Source organism: Coregonus lavaretus (assembly GCF_964263955.1).
Source record: "Coregonus lavaretus genome assembly, chromosome: 6".
In the NCBI taxonomy this organism is placed as follows: Eukaryota; Metazoa; Chordata; class Actinopteri; order Salmoniformes; family Salmonidae; genus Coregonus; species Coregonus lavaretus.
The window spans coordinates 18,584,980-18,607,501 of record NC_139993.1 but is presented as its reverse complement, the minus strand read 5'-3'; the positions used below and the strand labels follow the sequence as shown (position 1 = coordinate 18,607,501).

Sequence of the window (22,522 nt, the reverse complement as noted above, 5' to 3'; positions counted from 1 at the left end):
GAAAGGTGACAGAGCTAGAGCAGTGTTTGTCAGACCATGAGACATCCCGAAAACTTCTGTATCGTTTAGCCTACAAACTATTATGACCCCTCTATGGAAAGATGAGACTCTCACGAACACGAAAAAAAGAAAAAGTATATGACAATTTTATGAATTGTAAAATTGCGTGACATGATTGCATTTTAGAACCCCGCACCCCCCATTTTAGGAAAATTCGTTTTGCATGGCCCGGTGCCCCGGGTGTGCAGGGTTTGCTCATTTTCGACCATTCCATTGATCCTAAAGACAAATCTCCACCGACCCGGGGCACCGGGCCATGCAAAATTAACTCGCCCATTGCTTCAATAGTTATGCTATTGATATTAATGGAGCTTATATGCTGAGTGTACAAAACATTAGGAACACCTTCCTAATATTGATTTGCACCCCCTTTTGTGCTCAGAAGAGCCTCAAGCATCCCTGTTGAATGCTTTCGACACCCTTGTGCGCGGGAAACTGTTGAGCATGAAAAACCCAGCAGCGTTGCAGTTCTTGACACACTCAAACCGGTGCGCCTGGCACCTACTACCATACTCTGTTCAAAGGCACTTACATTTTTTGTCTTGCCCATTCACCCTCTAATTGGCACACATATGCAATCCATGTCTCAATTGTCTCAAGGCTTAAAAGTCCTTCTTTAACCTGTCTCCTCCGCTTCATCTACACTAATTGAAGTGGATTTAACAAGTGACATCAATAAGGGATCATAGCTTTCACCTTGATTCACCTGGTCAGTCTATGTCATGGAAAGAGCAGGTGTTCCTAATGTTTTGTACACTCAGCGTATAGCTAGCCAGCTTGCTGAAATGATAACAGAGAGAATAAAGAATATAGCTATTTGATCATGTCCGTGTGCATGTCCAAATATTAATGATGTCTGGAATCCGACACAGTTTCACTGGAATTATCAAACGGCAAGAGTCAGACAAACGTCAGCCCTCAACATGTCAATAGTTTGTATAGGCACGGTTTAGCTGAGACTAATTTCTTGATAGGTAGGCGGGTAGTCTTTTTCTGCCTGTCTTAACTGAAATGGTACTCACATAACTTTCATTAGCTAGCTAAGGTTAGCATGCTAGCTAGTTACACTGACACTGTCAGTCAGTACCCTATTTGTTGTTATTTCCCTGCGACATGTGGAAATCACCACAATGTTCCCAGCCCCAATTGCTAAATATGTATTAGCAGCCTGCGTCAATTTTCGAGGTGGAACCTATATGCTCTAGGACAGGAATTACTCGAAATAGGTGTGGCAACTTCCTCTGAGGTGGGCCTTTACCCTTTATTTTGCCTGTTAGTAAGCATTTTTATTTCAATAATGACCTGGTTGGGATTGGCAAGTCTGTTTAATTCTACATATTTTTCAGTGTTAGTGTTCCATCCCCCATGTGCAACAATGTGAATCACCATTGTCTCTGTCATAACTGCTCTTACATGAAAATCATGTGTAATTTCCCTTCGAAACCATTCAGTTTCTATCAATCTCTGTAATCTAGGACAGAGCGCAGCCGAGTGGAGTTTCCTCCGCGCTGAGGTTTAGCCTAGCTCTCTGTGGCCTGAGAAATGAAATTAGTGGTGGGAGAAATGCGGACACACCCAGCGATTTGCTGATTACAGAGGAACCAAGGGTTATATGCTGGGAAGAGGCTTCACCCTTTGGCTGCTCTGGGCCCTGAGATAAACAACAGCATTGAGTTTGAGTCCCAAATGCCACCATTTTCCCTATATAGTGCACTACTTTTGACAGGCCCATAGGGCTCTGGTCAAAACTAGTGCACTATGTAGGGAATAGGCCAAATTAACCAGTATCCTACTGGCTATGTGTTAGCCTGGTCCCAGATCTGTTTGTGCTGTCTTGACAAACACTGGCGTGACAATGACCATAGGAATTTTCTAAACAGCACAAACAGATCGGGGACCAGGCTAGATATGCGTACCACTATATGATTCACTAATGATGTCTGGAAAGCAACAGCTCGTGCTGGTCAACAAATTATGACCATTTCAAGGTCTCTGTGTCTTCTGTTGTGTTGATTTGCAGTATAGCATGTGTTTGAATCTGTGGGAGGCTTTTACGGTATGTGCGTGTGAAGGAGTGGCCTTCACTAAAGACATTCATTTTAAAGTGTATTTATTCTAATTATTTATAGAGCAAGTTGTGTTCGTATTTCCTTATTTTATTTAGTCATTTACCAAACATTCCAGTTTCTAGATACAGTATTTTCCATAATATTCAACCAATTGCAGTCATGTGTTCATTATTAAGTGTTTCTTGTTTTCTATTGGTCCAGCTGACGGAAGTGGTTAATTGTTTCAGCTCAGTAATTGGGTCACCTGCCATGTTCAAATAGGTGTGTCTGGCACATTGGATTCCATGAAAATGTCATGCCTAGCGTTGGGGTGAATAACTACCGGAAGTGTTGTCGAATCCAATGCGTTGCTTTAACCTCTATGGGATCGGTGTTCCGTATACGGGACGGTTGAGCTAACGTGCGCTAATGTGATTAGCATGACTGTTGTAAGTAACAGCAAGCTTTCCAGTACATAGACATGTCTTATATGGGCAGAAAGCTTAAATTCTTGTTAGTCTAACTGCACTGTCCAATTTACAGTAGCTATTACAGTGAAAAAAGACCATGCTATTGTTTGAGGAGAGTGCACAACAACAAAAAACGTATCATGGCAACTGGTTTGATACATTCACCTCTGAAGGTAAATAATCTACTTACATTCAGTAATCTTGCTCTGATTTGTCATCCTAAGGGTCCCAGAGATAAAATGTAGCATAGTTAATAAAATCAATTTTTATATTCATGTAGGATCTGGGTTCGACAGTTTGAACCCCTGCTGTCTCTGGCTCCACACCCACCCCGCCCGGCCATCTAGATGTGTGAAAGTTAGTGTATAAGCTAATGATCCATCATGTATGACATTCCTGGGAGTGTGTAAACTTACATTTTGTATTACCACATCATTTTTGTATGTTCTCTATAGTTATGTACTTGAAAATGTATAAATTGACCAATTCGGCACATTTGGGCAGACTTGATACAAAATAGTCCAGTATTGCAATGCTTCACTGGATCAATCTGAAACTTTGCACACAGACTGCTGCCATCTAGTGGCCAGAATCTAAATTGCACCTAAACTGCAATATTATATTGTGGCCTTTCTCTTGCATTCCTGGGAGTGTGTTGCAAAGTTTCAGATTGATCCAGTGAAGCATTGCAATACTGGACTATTTTGTATCAAGTCTGACCAAATGTGCCGAATTGGTCAATTGATACATTTTTATAACACATTAGATCTGGTAAAAGATAATACAAACAAAACATGTGTTTTTTTTTTTTTTTTGTATTATCAATCAATCAATCAATTTTATTTTATATAGCCCTTCTTACATCAGCTAATATCTCGAAGTGCTGTACAGAAACCCAGCCTAAAACCCCAAACAGCTAGTAATGCAGGTGTAGAAGCACGGTGGCTAGGAAAAACTCCCTAGAAAGGCGAAAACCTAGGAAGAAACCTAGAGAGGAACCAGGCTATGAGGGGTGGCCAGTCCTCTTCTGGCTGTGCCGGGTGGAGATTATAACAGAACCATGCCAAGATGTTCAAAAATGTTCATAAGTGACAAGCATGGTCAAATAATAATCAGGAATAAATCTCAGTTGGCTTTTCATAGCCGATCATTAAGAGTTGAAAACAGCAGGTCTGGGACAGGTAGGGGTTCCATAACCGCAGGCAGAACAGTTGAAACTGGAATAGCAGCAAGGCCAGGCGGACTGGGGACAGCAAGGAGTCACCACGGCCGGTAGTCCCGACGTATGGTCCTAGGGCTCAGGTCTCTCAGTTGGCTTTTCATAGCCGATCATTAAGAGTTGAAAACAGCAGGTCTGGGACAGGTAGGGGTTTCGTAACCGCAGGCAGAACAGTTGAAACTGGAATAGCAGCAAGGCCAGGCGGACTGGGGACAGCAAGGTGTCATCATGCCCGGTAGTCCTGACGTATGGTCCTAGGGCTCAGGTTCTCAGAGAGAAAGAGAGAACGAGAGAATTAGAGAGAGCATACTTAAATTCACACAGGACACTGGATAAGACAGGAGAAGTACTCCAGGTATAACCAACTAACCCCAGCCCCCCGACACATAAGCTACTGCAGCATAAATACTGGAGGCTGAGACAGGAGCGGTCCGGAGACACTGTGGCCCCATCCGAAGAAACCCCCGGACAGGGCCAAACAGGAAGGATATAACCCCACCCACTCTGCCAAAGCACAGCCCCCGCACCACTAGAGGGATATCCTCAACCACCAACTTACAATCCTGAGACAAGGCCGAGTATAGCCCACAGAGGTCTCCACCACAGCACAAACCAAGGGGGGGCGCCAATTATCTTTTACCAGATCTAATGTGTTATATTCTCCTACATTAATTTCACATGTCCACAAAGCAGTATTTCAATCTTCTCAATGTATTATTTTGGATAATGGGATAATTAGGCGTACAGCACGTGATTCACTGTTGATGCTTGGAAACCAACAGTTAGTGCTGGTCAACAGATGGCCAATTCATGGTCTGTCTGTGTTGATTTGCATATAGACAGGTTAGCTGACGACGTCACGAACGATGTGACAATGTCATGAACGATGTGCGCGAGTCGATAGGGCAGAAGTCTGTGCGTTATGATTCTGGATAGTCAGATAGCTAGCAACTATGACAAGAAGCTGCCATGTGGGGAATCATAGGTGGCTCGTTTCAGCTCATATCTTGTTATTGATATCATGTAGGGCCTCGCAATACTCGTTAGTATTGTGGCAAGGAAACAAACCACGAAGTGGAATTAAATTATTTAGGAAAACAGCCTTAATGTTGGAAACAAACATAATTATGTTGTCATCTAGAGTCACATTTATTTTCCAAGCTATAGCACACAATATTTTACATGCAGCAGGTTTTTAAGGATCAAAAAGTTTGGTCTGCTTCGTGTTGTCATTTTTGCCATGGAAAAAATATCTCGATACTGGTATCGTCCTGGCCTTAATACCATGTCTTGTTTTGACTCTTGTCATGTCTATGCTAATATGACACATTCGCTAGCTAGCTAACCAACAACTATAACGATGTATTTGAGAGAAGTGCTCATTGTGCATTTAAAAAAAATGTTCACTAAAAATTTGTAGAGGAAATATAGTTGACATGTTGTCAACAATCCTTCGATTCTAAGCCTGCTTGCTCCACAGTTGCGCACGCATCGCATGTGTTTGAATATTTAGAAGGATTACAAGCACTTTGATGAGGGGAGAGTTATGTTGGTTCTCTTCGTATGCATTGACAGTTTATTCTCCCACTTGTACCTGAATGAGATTTACCAAGTGGTATTTTTTTTTTTTACAGATGCTTTAAAAATTTGATTCAATTGTTTGCTCCCTTTTCTTCCCTCCATTTTCGACAAAGGTGATAAGTTCAAATATTCTTAATATTTCGCCAGACAAATGTGGTTACTTAGAATTCTCTCTGGGTTCAAGTGAATTGAAAAATAATCCTGTGAACATGGTATAAGCAGTGTAAAAGCACGTTTTGGTATGAAGCACTGTAAAGTGTGAGGGGCAAAACCCAACTAGAACTTTTACGTCATGTAGAAGTCCAATCTGAGTTGACTCCTCTCATTTAAACAGCATGGCAGAGCTCTGTGAGAAAAGGGCTCATTATTTGATAAAGCAAATAGCAACATTCACCCAAGGACAGTATCCCAGAAGATTTGTAGCAGGATTTATCTTTCTGGCACTTGCCACTGTGGTAGACATTCTGAATTGTGAATTTTAAACATTTCCTTATACATGTGAACATTTTATTGTGCTGAAGTCTTTTTAAGCATTAACACTAGAACAGCCTGGCCTTTCAGCCCATAAGTCCCGCTAGACAACATTGCCGGGTGTCCACTTTAGCATATGTATCAGATGCATATCAACCCGTGCGCAAGGTGCAGCAAACATAAGCGCCAACGCTTGATAAATAGTGCATAAACTATTATAAAGGATTAATTAAGAAATAATGTGGAAATGTATCCATTAAAAAAAAAGTTTTTTGTTTAGCTATATCCTTAATTCTGTTTTGTAAAATTCTACAAAGTCGTAGAAAAAACGTAGGCCTTTGGCCGATTTTCATTTCCCTTACAATAAAAACAGTGTAATCCATTTGATCAACTTTATTTGTAGATTCTAATAGTTATAGTAATTAAAGTCCAGTTACAGCTTCTTTTGACAAAGTAGAAACAACAACAAAAAAATAAAAAATAAGAAGAATATAACCAGCCAGGTGCACAGGTGAAATTATTTGATGTATTCCTAAACAAAAGCACCAGTGCATGAACAATTGTAAAGGATGAATTGTATAAATATTCGTGGAAATATATTCATGACAAGATATAAAAAGTTGCTTGTATCAAGCACTGTATTGTGTCCTTATACACGTGCCTTTATGCATTAATCAATCTCGTCTTCTCTTTATGCTTTGGGTCCACAGTCAGCACACAGCACAAACAAATCGGTTGCACGGCACAGTTTTCATGGGCCTTGTTTTGTGTGCACTTGCCGCAGGTGTCACATAATCTCTCTGAAGCGGTTACGTGGCATGGTCTCTCGGAAAAAGTCCACCCCATACCTATCAGAGCAAAATGACTCCACATCCATGCTTTTTACACATCCATGTCACAAACTAGTCACTCTTTTCTACCCAAACCATGCCATCCCTCCCAGACTCCTGTCTCATCGTGGCAGTTGGGATCACCCTCTGTTGGCTCTGTTCTGCATTTTCTGTGGCGAGGCTCAGGCATCGGAGGCTTGAAGTCAACATCAGTATCAGATGAAGACTTCATCAGCAACGTTGATTTCCAGCTCTATCTGATCCTCCATCCAACTCATCTAAATTCTGCAGCATTTGCAATGCTGTCAGTGTCCATTCGTTTAGTTCGGCTTGCTATTGTGAACTACACACATTGTATGTTGTACTCGATGTCTGATTTGACTTGGGGTCCCGAGGACCGAGTTTGGGAAACGCTGGCCTAGTGGTTAAGAGCATAGGGTCAGTAACGAAAGGTTGCTGGTTGCAATCCCTGAGCTGACTAGGTGAAAAATATGTCAATGTGCCCTTGAGCAACGCACTTAACCCTAATTGCTCTAGATAAGAGCGTCTGCTAAATGACTACAATGTAAATAACACCACAATAATGCAATGCTGTGTATAAACCAGATAAAGTTGTCTGGTGACAAGGTTGAAATGACTGGCTAAGTGTATTTGGGCGAGGATGGATAACCTGGCTTCCTCTATTAGACATTTGCTGTAGTCGCTCTTGTGAAGTTTCACACATTTTGTAAATTCAATCATTGGCAGGCCTTTTGCCCCGTCTACATTTCATAGTGCATCCACACAAATGTAATAAGTATGTTAACTCTACATGTAAATAGCTAATTGGATGATATTTGATCTGTGCAATTAGGGTGACCCCAGTATATTTCCATTGCAATGAAGCTATTTGTATTGGGAGGATTTTCTGCTGTCGGATGCTTTGTACTTGTAAATGTGTGAATTCCTGGTAGTAGCTTAAGCAGTTTAATTATATTATTCTAATACATTTACATTTACATTTTAGTCATTTAGCAGACGCTCTTATCCAGAGCGACTTACAGTTAGTGAATACATCTTTTTTTTTTTATACTGGCCCCCCGTGGGAATCGAACCCACAACCCTGGCGTTGCAAACGCCATGCTCTATCAACGGAGCTACATCCCTGCCGGCCATTCCCTCCCCTACCCTGGACGACGCTGCGCTGAGTCTCCCGGTCGCGGCCGGCTGCGACAGAGCCTGGATACCCATTAGCTTGCTTGTAAGTGTACGCAAATTGTAGGCAATGGACCATTGCAGTTCTATTCAATGCTATGGCACTAGTCCATTGCAGGACTTCAGTATCGTTACAGCACGTGGTGCTCTTGCCTGTACTGCTAGGACCCCAGATTTCTGCCTTTGCACAGTTTACAGCTATATTTCAGGGACCTTATCAAACATCTCAGAGTAGGAGTGCTGATTTAGGATAAGTTTAGCCTTGTAGATCCTTGATCAGCATTCTTACTCTGAAACGCTTGATACATATGGCCCCTGGTGTAACTCCACTGAGCTGTGTGTCACATGAACAACAAGCATTATCAGTGAGATATGGACTGTGGGAGCTTACGCAGTATCCTCGTGTCATGACAACTGTTATAAAAGTATACTTGTAATAAGGCTATGAGAGTGCAGGGTCCCTGATCTAAGACCTTTGAGCCCACTAATTGGCCTGATCTTATTATTGACCCAGTAATTGTTGTAGTCTGTATGCAGCTAATGGACAACTTTCAGTTCCCATCAGGGTTGTGTTCATTAGGCACCAAATGGAAGAAAACAGACTGAAAAAGGGAGGGCCTACCTGAATTTGTCCAATAAGAAATGCTTCTTTTTATTTATATACAGTACCAGTCAAAAGTTTGGACACCTACTCATTCAAGGGTTTTTCTTTATTTTTACATTGTAGAATAATAGTGAAGACATCAAAACTATGAATTAACACATATGGAATCATGTAGTAACCAATAAAGTGTTAAACAAATCAAAATATATTTTATATTTGAGATTCTTCAAATAGCCACCCTTTGCCTTGATGACAGCTTTGCACACTCTTGGCTTTCTCTCAATCAGCTTCACCTGGAATGCTTTTCCAACAGTCTTGAAGGAGTTCCCACATATGCTGAGCACTTGTTGGCTGCTTTTCCTTCACTCTGCCGTCCGACTCATCCCAAACCATCTCAATTGGGTTGAGGTCGGGGGATTGTGGAGGCCAGGTCATCTGATGCAGCACTCCCTCACTCTCCTTCTTGGTAAAATAGCCATTACACAGCTTGGAGGTGTGTTGGGTCATTGTCCTATTGAAAAACAAATGATAGTCCCACTAAGCCCAAACCAGATGGGATGGCGTATCGCTGCACAATGCTGTGGTAGCCATGCTGGTTAAGTGTGCCTTGAATTCTAAATAGATCACAGACCGTGTCACCAGCAAAGCACCCCAACACCATAACACCTCCTCCATGCTTCACGGTGGGAACTACACATGCGGAGATCATCAGTTCACCCACACCGCGTCTCACAAAGACACGGCAGTTTGAACCAAAAATCTCCAATTTGGACTCATAGGACCAAAGGACACATTCCCACCGGTCTAATGTCCATTGCCCGTGTTTCCCGACAACATTGAAGCTCAATATGGTCCTCTGTAGCTCAGCTGGTAGAGCACGGCGCTTGTAACGCCAAGGTAGTGGGTTCGATCCCCGGGACCACCCATACACAAAAATGTATGCACGCACGACTGTAAGTCGCTTTGGATAAAAGCGTCTGCTAAATGGCTTATTATTATTATTATTATTATTATTATATATTTTTGTTCTCAGCCATATCTAAGCCATATTACAAATGGAATTCAAGCCAGACACAATTTCAATAATGTAGGCGATCTGTTTTGTTAGTTGATGTTGTAACATTAGTTGGTAGCCAGGCTCTCGGGTTCACGTCTCGTCCGAGTAGCCCAGTTAGTTGGGTAGCTGGGTAGCTAACTCGTACCTTAAACATTGACCCTCACCATACTACTTTTGTTAAATTATCTGAGCCATATGTGAGTCGTTTCAGGAAACTAGGCATATGTCGCGGGTCACTACTTTACAGGAGAGGCATTTGAACGTGAACATTTATTCATCAAAATGTGTTTTTTGACAGATGCCTTCTAGAACATGTGAACTTTCATATGCCTTAAGAAAAAACTTGTATGCCAACTGTAAAATTATGAGCATAGGTTTAGCCACGGAAAAAGACAGGAACTTTCCCGCTAGCCATGATTGGCTAAGATAATGAATGGGCTGGACATGCTGAGAGATGAGTTCGGATTGGTCTGCCATGTAGCACGCTTCTGTCTATAACATGAGCTGCTCAGAATGTGTAGGTAATCCTTTCTAACGCGGCTATTTTGAAAGATCTCACTAAACTGCATGAGTGTTGCTAATGCTCTCCACTTTCTGGAGGACCGAGTTTTGAAATCCGTGTAAGCAGCGTATGATGGCTATGGAGATTGGCATTTGATTGCAAATGTGGAGGGAGTCAAAGAGAAGACTCAGAAGGCTGTTGTATAAAACACCCATCTCCAGATTACATCTTCAAACTAAAGGCAACCGTGGCATCCATGACAGAGGGTTTCTAATTTAGTAAGTCGTTTTCATTGCAAGCTAAAGCGTACTATAAGCTAGCTAACGTTAGCTGTCTGGCTCACTAGCTAAAGTTACGTGTATGATCTGTGTAGTAATATTATTCGTTTCTCGAAGCCATTTGCATTGCTAGTTATAGCCTAATGTTAGCTAGCTAACATTGAACCTAGCTAGTTGGTTAGCTTTAGCTACCATTGTCTAGCTAGCTAGCTACCTAGCTACATGTCTAAAGAAAAGACTCCACTATGCAAGTAATCATTTCACTAGACCATTTACACCTTCTGTATCCTGTTCATGTGACGAATAAACTTTGAGTGTGTTTATGAAGAACATGACCTGCACCGAATTCGAATTAGGGTATAATGTTAGGCCAACGAGAGTGTCCAAGTTCTAAAATTCTCAGTCAGATTGCCCTGCTTTTATTTTGTAAGCTATTTATTTTTTATTTTTTATTAGCTCGCCATTAACTTGTAAATAATTATCTTGTGAGTTTCCTGTAATAACGAATACAAATTGGCTAAAGTTAAGACGTTGTGTATATGATATGGTCATTTTTAAACGGATGGGGTTATTGGTGTTAAAATACACCAGTTATGCTATTTTGGACCACCATGATGTCATGCAGCCTGTCGTTTTTATGTTTATACTTTTTTATAACGACAACGACAAGTTTGATGTCGGACGACAATAGAATGTTCATGATGTCACTGCGGCAACTATCTACAGACATGTCGATAGGCGTAGTATAAACCAGCCTTTATAGTCTTAATCTTTGGTTGTTTAGTACACTACCGTACTCACTGTTTAGCACATGGCCTCATATGTGAATCCTTAAAGAGATGGGTGGGGCTAAAGTTTAAAAGGGTGTGAACGATGCGGAATGGGTGTAGACTAAGAGCTCTCCAGTTGGTGTACCAAACATTCAAGGGCCATTTTCTCAAAAGTGGGGTTTATCAACTTTCAATGCAAAATTACTTTTCCATTGTTCCTCAACTTTAGTGTATGATATACCATTTTCTATCGCAGAGTCTACTACTTTTATCCAATGTAAAAAACATTTTCAAATTTTGCTACAAAAGATCGAGCCGGTCGGTCACAATTTATATTCAAAGCAGATTAACTATCTAACAGGCATGAGCTCAGATTGGCTACAAACTTTCATTTTGTTTCATCAAATCGACCTCTGTTAGCTAATCAAACCAATGCTCAAATTACAAACAATAGACCTTTCTATCGTTTCCAGGTTGGGACATCCGTTTTGGTAAAATCCGGTCTAAGGCATATGGTCTTTTATCAATAGAAATGGTGCAGAGGAAATACTGTTGTAGCATAACTCTTTGTTCGAATTCGAGAGCCAAATCTAAAGCCTCACATTTTGAAGTCAACCCGGGTTGGGCTGGGTTAGCTCGAATAGCGTATTAATGATGAAATGTTGCTAGCTAGCCAAAGTGACTGAGCTGCTAGCTTTTCTAATGTTGCTAGCTAGCTAGAAATTGTAGAAAGTCATTTGGCTACAACTAGCTAGATACTGTTACTAGCTAGCTAGCAAGATGTTGAGAGAATTTAATTCACCTTCACCATGCTGTAACTAACGTTACCCCATACTCCCTATGTCTGCTAGCCAAATGTTTAGTTTACTAGCTAGCTAAACGGTTAGCGTCATCGCTAGCATAACAAGCTAGCTAGATTCCTAACCTGGCTTGCCCTGACATTGACTACTAGATAGCAGGCTAACCAAACACACCAGACTACAGGCTTGATAGGATGTAGTTGGCTAGCTTTCAATCCCTGATAGCGCACGTTAGCTAACTAGCTTGCAAATCAGAGTTGAAACAAGCTAAAGTTAGGTATCTAGCATTCGAGAGCCGACTGTTTTCAAACATTTATTGTATAGTACAAAAATAAATGAAGGATCCAACTATGGTACTTTGTGTCTTGTCTCACTACTGCAGTAGGCTTCTGCTTGTCCTTGTGCTAGCTAACAGCAACAAACCCAGATTAGCTAAACATGAACCTCCAGCAGAGATCAGCTTCTCATTAGCTAGCTAACATTACCTACACTACCGGTCAAAGGTTTTAGAACACCTACTCCATTCAAGGGTTTTTCTTTATTTTTACAATTTTCAACATTGTTGAATAATAGAAGACATAAACTAGAAATTATCACATATGGAATCATGTAGTAACCAAATAAGTGTTCAACAAATCAAGATATGTTATATTTGAGATTCTTCAAAAAGCCACCCTTTGCCTTGATGACAGCTTTGCACACTCCTGGCATTCTTTCAACCAGCTTCATGAGGTAGTCACCTGGGATGCATTTCAATTAACAGGTGTGTGCTTTAAGTTAATTTGTAGAAATTCTTTCCTTCTTAATGCGTTTGAGCCAATCAGAAGATAGCCCTATGATGAAACTGGCTCATGAGGACCACCACAGGAATGGAAGACGCAGAGTTACCTCTGCTGCAGAGGATAAGTTCATTAGAGTTACCAGCCTCAGAAATAAATGTTTCACAGAGTTCAAGACACAGACTCAACATCAACTGTTCAGAGGAGCCTGTGTGAATCAGGCCTTCGTGGTCGAATTGCTGCAAAGAAACCACTACTAAAGGACACCAATAAGAAGAAGTGACTTGCTTGGGCCAAGAAACACGAGCAACTAGACCGGTGGAAATTTGTCCTTTGGTCTGGAGTCCAAATTGGAGATTTTTGATTCCAACCGCTGTTTCTTTGTGAGACGCGGTGTGGGTGAACGGATGATCTCCGCATGTGTATTTCCCACCGTAAAGCATGGAGGTGTTATGGTGTGAGAGTGCTTTGCTGGTGACACTGTCTGTGATTTATTTAGAATTCAAGGCACACTTAACCAGCATGGCTACCACAGCATTCTGCAGCGATACGCCATCCCATCTGTTTTGCACTTAGTCCCACTATCATTTGTTTTTCAACAGGACAATAAACCAACATACCTCCAGGCTGTGTAAGGGCTATTTTACCAAGAAACTCTTTAGCCTGAATGCCAAGCGTCACGTCTGGAAGAAACATGGCACCATCCCTATGGTGAAGCATGCTGGCAGCATCATGCTGTGGTGATGTTTTTCAGCTCCATGGACTGGGAGACTAGTCAGGATCGAGGGAAAGATGAACGGAGCAAAGTACAGAGATCCTTGATGAAAACCTGCTCAGGACCTCCGACTGGGGCGACGGTTCACCTTCCAACAGGACAACGACCCTAAGCACACAGCCAAGACAACGCAGGAGTGGCTTCGGGACAAGTCTCTGAATGTCCTTGAGTGGCCCTGCCAGAGCCCGGACTTGAACACGATCGAACATCTCTGCAGTGACGCAACATAGGGAGTATGCTATCTGCAGTGATCCAACCTGACAGAGCTTGAGAGGATCTGCAGAGAAGAATGGGAGAAACTCCCCAAATACAGGTGTGCCAAGCTTGTGGCGTCATACCCAAGAAGACTCAAGGCTGTAATCACTGCCAAAGGTGCTTCAACAAAGTACTTAGTAAAGGGTCTGAATACTTATGTAAACGTGATATTTACGTTTTTTATTTTTAATACATTTGCTAAAATTTCTAAACTGTTTTTGCTTTGTCATTATGGGGGATTGTGTGTAGATGAGGGTAAAAAAATAACTATTTAATCAATTTTAGGATAAGGCTGTAACTGAACAAAATGTGAAAAGTCAAAGGGTCTGAATACTTTTTCATTGCACTGTAACTAGAGAGATTCACTGAAATGATATATACTGAACAAAAATATAAACACAAGATATAAAGTGTTGGTCCCATGTTTCATGAGCTGAAATAAAAGATCCCAGAAATGTTCCATACGCACAAAAAGCTTATTTCTCTCATTTTGTGCATACATTTGTTTACATTCCTGTTAGTGAGCATTTCTCCATTGTAAAGATCCACCTGACAGGTGTGGCATATCAAGAAGCTTATTAAACGGCATGATCATTACACAGGTGCACCTTGTGCTGGAGACAAAAGGCCACTCTAAAATATGCAGTTTTGTAACACAACACTGCCACAGATGTCTGAAGTTTTGAGGGAGCATGCAATTGGCATGCTGACTGCAGTAATGTCCATCAGAGTTGCTGCCAGAGAATTGCATTTTCAATTCTCTACCTTTAAGCAATCTCCAACGTCGTTTTAGAGAATTTGGCAGTATGTCCAACCGGCCTCACAACCGCAGACCAGTTGTAACCATGCCAGCCCAGGACCTCCACATCCGGCTTCTTCACCTGCGGGATTGTGTGAGACCAGCTACCCGGACAGCTGATGAAACTGAGTATATTTGTCTGTAATAAAGCTCTTTTGTGAGGAAAAACTCATTCTGATTGGCACCCATGGCTGCGTCCCTGCCCAGTCATGTGATATCCATAGATTAGGGCCTAATTAATTAATTTAAATTGACGGATTTCCTTATATGAACTAACTCAGTAAAATCGTTAATTGTTGCATGTTGTGTTTATATTTTTGTTAAGTATAATTCAGAATACTACACTAGGCCTATAATTTAGCCACAGAGGATCAATAGCTTCTAAAACATTTTTTTTGCCATGCTGTGGATTGTGTGTAACCCAATCACAAGGCATAGCCTATAATCTGGAACGCTTTGCAAATCTGTCAGTGAACAGCATGTAGCCAAAACAAGCCTTTCGCAATATTTCAAATACAATCGCGGGAACTCAAGTTGGAAAACAATTGGCTACCAAAATAATGTAAACTTCCAAATAGGCCTATTGCGCAAACAATATTGTTTTACAAAGTAAAACAAGAGATAGGCTTTTGGCCATCAGTGGTAAGTGAGCTGTGCATCATTGGATATGTTGGTGAAACTGGAAAGGTATTTTTGGACAAATTTCCTCATAGTACATTACGTTTCTAAAACTCCACATTTTCCTGGACCCTAGGCTACTTCTTCAAGCACCTCTACTCTACTGCTCTATGCCACTATGCAAAAGTGATAATATTGCATGCAGTGTCTATTTATTTTTGGTACCTCAGAGCCTTCCTATCTAATTGACACAGTAAAAGGAAGGAAGATTGTAACACGGCACTAAAGTAATACTGCAAAAATGTAACTTGTCCTGAATACAAAGTTTTATGTTTGGGGAAAATACATTACTGAGTACCACTCTCCGGTTGTCTAGCAGTGGCGATTTTAGCATGTAATCTTGGTGGGGCAAACTCGAAGACATTTTTTTTAGATGCAAAGCCACTACACAACACAATACATTGATTGCACTATAACGGTGACAAACGGTACCCACAAACTGTTAGGGCCTACATAAAGCTGTCCCAACAGCAGAGCTTTCTTTTCAGCACCATGGAGTGAATCCTTACCACTGCTACACCTGGCTATCAGCGGAGCCTTTTCATTCAGCCTCATTTACTGCCTTTTTAAAAAAACATAGCTGATATTTTACATTTTAGTCATTTAGCAGATGCTCTTATCCAGAGTGCATACATTTTTTCATTTTTATTTTTTCATTTGTGTTCTTTTTTTTTGTATTTTCTTTTATTTATTTTTTCCATATGGCTGACTTGCTTAAACAAACGTGGTTTCTACTGACAATTGAGATGTACAAACTATGGCATAAGGGAACAACGAGCGGATAACTGATTCCTTCCAAACCACTCATTGTTGAATTTGCGATTTCCAACTTGTGTAATGTTTATGGCCGATGAGCACCGATACATTTTATCTATAATTTCTCTTCATATGACAAGGATTTGCCAGTAGATTGTTGACTTGATTCATGATGATGACTGCTTGCTAGCTAAGAATCTGAAAGTATGATGTTGACATGATCAGTCCAATCAAAGCTATGGTAGATATAACGTGGTTTGATGTCATTTTATCTGTGGCCAATGACCTTGAGCCTTCTTGGATGGGCACTTCTAATGTAAATCTATGGCAGCAGCCAATTGGTTTGAATTTTCGAGCTCTCTCCGTAGATTTTGCGGTGACTTAGTGTCCCAATGAGTGACAGAACACTGAGCTAATCATGGTGCAACTAGAGAACATTACCAACCCCTACGCTCCGTATTTTCCGCTGGCTGCCCCACCACCACAGAAAGCACTGAGCTAGGCTGAAACACCTGCATTTTGGAGCTGCCTTACTCAAGAAAGCAAAAAAGAGACCATGTTTGTATGTGGCTTTATATATGCAAACTGATGTGACACGTATTAATGCAAAAATAACATGCAAAACAGGCAACAAAAACATTTATTTAAAAAAAAAACCATTATAAACTGGTGGGGCTCAAAACAAGTGGCTCTGCCCCACCTGCCCTGAATGACGGGTCTCCACTTATCTAGCAATGATCAACAACCAATTTGACAGAGCTTGAAGAATTTTGAAAATAATATGGGTAAATGTTGCACAATCCAGGTGTGCAAAGCTCTTAGACTTACCCAGAAAGACTTACAGCTTTAATCGCTGCCAAAGGTACTATAAAGTATTGTCTCTGGTGTGAATACTAATGTAAATGAGATTTCTGTATTTCATTTTCAATACATTTGTAAATATTTCTAAGAACATGTTTTCACTTATGGGGTATTGTGTCTAGATGGGTGAGGGGGAAAAAAATATCTTTAATACATTTTGAATTCAGGCTGTAACAACATATGGAATAAGTCAAGGTATGAATACTTTCTGAAGGCACTGTACCTGTCAAATTGTAATCAGTAATGTAACTTTTGGATTACCCAATCTCAGTAACGTAATCTGATTATTTATCTTGGATTACTTTCTCCTTGAGGCATTCGAAGATAAAGGATCCATCAAACACATTTGGTGTGTCATCAGTTTTAATGTCATATGCACAAGTACAGTAAAATGCCTTTCTTGCAAAATCAAAACCAAACAATGCAATAATCAATAACAATGTATTAGAAAGGAATTATTTTAGTCAGCTCCAATTCCATATTTACAATGTGCAGGGATACTGGAGGTAGATACTGTATGTATAGGGGTAAGGGGACTAGGCAACAGGATATAAGATACACCCGCAAGCTGCTGCTACTCTGTTTGTCGCGTCAGTATAAATGTATGTGCATATTATTTACATTTACATTTTAGTCATTTAGCAGACGCTCTTATCCAGAGCGACTTACAGTTAGTGAACACATATATATATATTTTTTTTATACTGGCCCCCCATGGGAATCGAACCCACAACCCTGGCGTTGCAAACGCCATGCTCTATCAACTGAGCTACATCCCTGCCGGCCATTCCCTCCCCTACCCTGGACGACGCTGGGCCAATTGTGCGCCGCCCATGAGTCTCCCGGTCGCGGCCGGCTGCGACAGAGCCTGGATTCGAACCAGGATCTCTAGTGGCACAGTTAGCACTGCGATGCAGTGCCTTAGACCACTGCGCCACTCAGGATATTATGTGTGAGTGAGAAAATTATTGTGTGTGTGTAGGGCCCTGTGAGTGAATAGAGTGCAAAAATAAAATAAAAGGTCAAAGATACGGTTAACTCAGTCTGTGTAGCTATTTATCAGTTGTATTGCTTGGGGATAGAAGCTGTTCAAGAGCCTGTTGGTGTCAAACTTGATGCACTGGTACCTCTTGCCATGCAACAGCAGAGAAAATAGTCTATGGCTTGGGTGGTTTGAGTATCTAACAATTTTCCGGGCCTGATAGAGCTCTTTTCACATTGCCTGATAGAGGTCCTGGAGGGCAGTGCTATTGCCATACCAAGCAGTGATGCAGCCAGTCAATATGCTCTCAATGGTACAGCTGTATCATCTTTTGAGGATTGGAGGGCCCATGCCAAACTTTTCCAACCTCCCTGAGGGGCAAGAGGCACTGTTGCGCCTTCTTCACGACTGTGTTTGGACCATTTTTAAGTCTTTAGTGATTTGGACACCGAGGAACTTTTAAGTTGTCTAACTGCTCCACTGCCGCCCCATCGATGTGGATGGGATGCTGCCACAAAGCTTTGTTTAAGTTTTACCAGACAACTAGGGTCCATACTTGTGAACATTAGAAAAACTTTAAGTTTAACCTGGACCTACATTGTAGCTGTACTTTCTGGGTGATTTAAATATTGACTTGCTTTCATCAGGCTGCCCACTCGAGAAAGCTTCAAACTGTAACTAGTGCCTGCAACCTGGTTCAGGTTATCAATCAACCTACCAGGGTAGTTACAAACAGTACAGGAATGAAATCATCAACATATATTGATCATATCTTTACTAATGCTGCAGAAATTTGTTTGATGCTGCAGAAATTTGTTTGAAAGCAGTATCCAAATCCGTCGGATGTAGTGATCACCATATAGTAGCCATATCTAGGAAAACCAACATTCCAAAGGTTGGGCCTAATATTGTGTATAAGACGTCATACAAGTAGTTCTATAGTGATACCTATGTTGATGTGAATAATATTTGTTGGTCTGTGGTGTGTAATGAGGAGCAACCAGACGCTGCACTTGACACATTTATGAAATTGCTTATCCCAGTTACTAATAAGCATGCACCCATTGAGAAAATGACTTTAAAACAATTGAATCCCCGTGGATTGATGAGGAATTGTATGGTTGAGAGGGATGAGGCAAAAGAGATGGGCAAATAGGTCTGGCTGTACAACCGATTGGCAAACGTACTGCAAATTGAGAAATCATGTGACTAAACTGAATAAAAAGATGAAGAAACTACACTATGAAACAAAGATAAATGACAAAGAATTATAGTAAAAAGCTTTGGAGCACTTTTAAATGAAATTTTGGGAAAAAAGGCAAACTCCGCTCCATCATTCATTCATTCATTGAATCAGATGTCTCATTCATCACAAAACCCACTGATATTGCCAACTATTTAATGATTTTTTCATTGGCAAGATTAGCACATTTAGATATGACATGCCAGCAACAAATGCTGACACTACACATCCAAGTGTATCTGACCAAATTATGAAAGACAAGCATTGTAATTTTGAATTCCGTAAAGTAAGTGTGGAAGAGGTGAAACAAGTATTATTGTCGATCAACAATGACAAGCCACCAGGGTCTGACAACTTGGATGGAAAATCACTGAGGATAATAGCGGACGATATTGCCACTCCTATTTGCCATATCTTCAATTTAAGCCTACTAGAAGTGTGTGCCCTCAGGCCTGGAGGGAAGCAAAAGTTATTCCCCTACCTAAGAATAGTAAAGCCCCCTTAACTGGCTCGAATAGCCGACCAATCAGCCTGTTACCAACCCTTAGTAAACTTTTGTTTGACCAGAAAATGCTATTTCACAGTAAACAAATCAACAGACTTTCAGCACGCTTATAGGGAAGGACATTCAACAAGCACAGCACTTACACAAATGACTGATGATTGGCTGAGAGAAATTGATGATAAAAAGATTGTGGGGGCTGTTTTGTTAGACTTCAGTGCGGCTTTTGACATTATCGATCATAGTCTGTTGCTGGAGAAACTTGTTATGGCTTTACACCCCCTGCTATATTGTGGATAAAGAGTTACCTTTCTAACAGAACACAGAGGGTGTTCTTTAAAGGAAGCCTCTTCAACAAAATCCAGGTAGAATCAGGAATTCCCCAGGACAGCTGTCTAGGACCCTTACTTTTTAAAATCTTTACTAACGACATGCCACTGGCTTTGAGTAAAGCCAGTGTGTCCAACACTATACACGTCAGCTACCACAGCGACTGAAATGACAGCAACGCTTAACAAAGAGCTGCAGTTAGTTTCAGAATTGGTGGCAAGGAATAAGTTAGTCCTAAATATTTCAAAAACTAAAAGCATTGTATTTGGGACAAAACATTTACTAAACCGTAAACCTCAACTCAATCTTGTAATGAATAATGTGGAAATTGAGCAAATTGAGCAAGACTAAATTGCTTGGAGTAACCCTGGATTGTAAACTGTCATGGTCAAAACATATTGATACAACAGTAGCTAGGATGGGGAGAAGTCTGTCTATTATAAAGTGCTTCTCTGCATTCTTAACAGCACTACCAACAAGGCAGGTCCTACAGGCCCTAGTTTTGTCGCACCTGGACTACTGTTCAGTCGTGTGGTCAGGTGCCACAAAGAGGGACTTAGGAAAATTGCAACTGGCTCAGAACAGGGCAGCACGGCTGGCCCTTGGATGTACACAGAGAGCTAACATTAATAATATGCATGTCACTCTCTCCTGGCTCAAAGTGGAGGGGAGATTGACTTCATCACTACTTGTATTTGTGAGAGGTATTGACATGTTGAATGAACCGAGTGGTCTGTTTGAACTACTGGCACACAGCTCGGACACCCATGCATACCCCACAAGACATGCCACCAGAGGTCTCTTCACAGTCCCCAAGTCAAGAACAGACTATGGGAGGAGCACAGTACTACATAGAGCCATGACTATATGGAACTCTATTCAACATCAAGTAACTCATGCCAGCAGTAAAATTAGATTTAAAAAACAGATTAAAATACACCTTATGGAACAGCGGGGACTGTAAAGTAACACAAAGATAGACACATGCATAGAAACACACGATAACATACACACTATACACACGTACACATGGATTTTGTGTTAAAGATATGTGGTAGTAGAGTAGAGGCCTGAGGGCACACACTTAATGTTGTGAAATCTGTTATGAATGTATTGTAATGTTTTTAAAATGTATAACTGCCTTAATTTTAATGGACCCCAGGAAGAGTAACTGCTGCCTTGGCAGCAGCTAATGGGGATCCATAATAAATACAAATACAAATCAAAGATCTTAAACTTTATATCCACCAACCAATGGCATTTCTTAAAATAGGTCCTTGGCCACCAGAGGGATATTTAAAATCTCAAAATTCAAGGTTTACTTTTGTTCCTCTTGGTCTGTCTCAAATGTAGAGTGCCAATATTGCATGATGATTAATCCTTGACTATGCTACTAGCTACTGACGTTAGACACAATTCAAAAGGCACGTTTTCGCATATGTCAAAATCCCACACTTTTGCTCATCTGTTTCATACACATCCATGTGCTTTTACAGAAAAAAGATAGAGGTCAATACAACATTTAAGTTTATTGTACATCATTAAAAAAAGATGAAGAGCCATATGGACTTGTCAAATAACTGTCATGATGTACCATCAACATAATTTCTTCCTAGTGGCACACTTTGCTAAAGCAGTTGCCTCAAATGACAGGGCTCATTAACCATGGGTTCAAGTCCTCCTCATGTCAAGCATTTTTGTTAAGGAAAACACTGCTTGTCCTCGATGCTCAAATCAAATAATGCATATGAGACGAAGTCGATGATTATAAAACATTGTACATGTAAGGGTAGCCTACTTTACGTGTTCACATGTAAAATTCATGTGGTTTTTCCCTAAGGGTGATTGAAGCTAGTAAATGAGATTTGCTGGAATGACCGTAAACTTTTTTTGTTTGGGATTATTGATATGACGGGATTGTTCTGTTTCAGGGCTCCAAGCGATGATGACATCGTACTCATCAGCTGACCGCAGCCACACCTGGGAATGTTGGGAGAAGAGGAGGATTCTGGAAATTGGGAACCCGGACCTCTGAAATACAGGAAAGAACCCTGATGGAAATCCTGTACAATAATATTTGGGACCATGCAGCTTTTTAAAGGCAGAGTTTGTATATTTTCCACAGGGGAGCAAATGTGCAATATAAGTGCCAAATAATGTTTGTTTTTTTATATTGCCTTTTAAACATTCAACCAAAAGCCATGTACAATATCTGCTGGCTCAGAGCCAGTGGCTCTGTATTAGCAAAGAGAAGGAACATATTTAAAAGTTAGAATCCTTAATTGAAACAATAACAAAGTGGCCACCCCATCTCTGAGGGATGGGCCTGGAGAAATGTAACCACTCTCAAATTCATAGATTGAGCTATGGATGCAAGGACTAACCATCCATGATATCAAAATTAAAGTTTTAACCATGTTTTGAGGCTATACAGTGTTTGTTTACAATATTGCTTATATTTTGGGTTCTGATGGGGTAAGCGCCATGCTCTACCAACTGAGCTACAGGAGGCCATAGCACGATTGCTATGTGATTCTGATGCACTTCGTATGTATGCAATATCAATGTGAAACAAATGTGTAATTTTATTTTTTCATAGATTTGTATGTTCAAAATAAATCTCTAAATACACTACTAAAAATAATTTGTCTTCTCTATCATTTGTCAATTGTTTTGTC

General features: G+C 40.8%; 1 protein-coding gene across 5 annotated transcripts in view; it reads left to right on the top strand.

The window, feature by feature from the left end:
- The window catches only part of mcoln2 (mucolipin TRP cation channel 2), a 105,025-nt gene extending 82,550 nt beyond the window's left edge, over window positions 1-22,475 (top strand). For all 5 annotated transcript variants that reach the window (XM_084162967.1, XM_084162966.1, XM_084162965.1 and 2 more), the window contains one exon: window positions 21,776-22,475. In XM_084162967.1, the coding sequence (XP_084019093.1) occupies window positions 21,776-21,812 (37 nt within the window). In that variant the 3' untranslated portion in view covers window positions 21,813-22,475. The remainder of the gene's footprint in view (window positions 1-21,775) is intronic.
- Window positions 22,476-22,522: the final 47 nt, after the last annotated feature.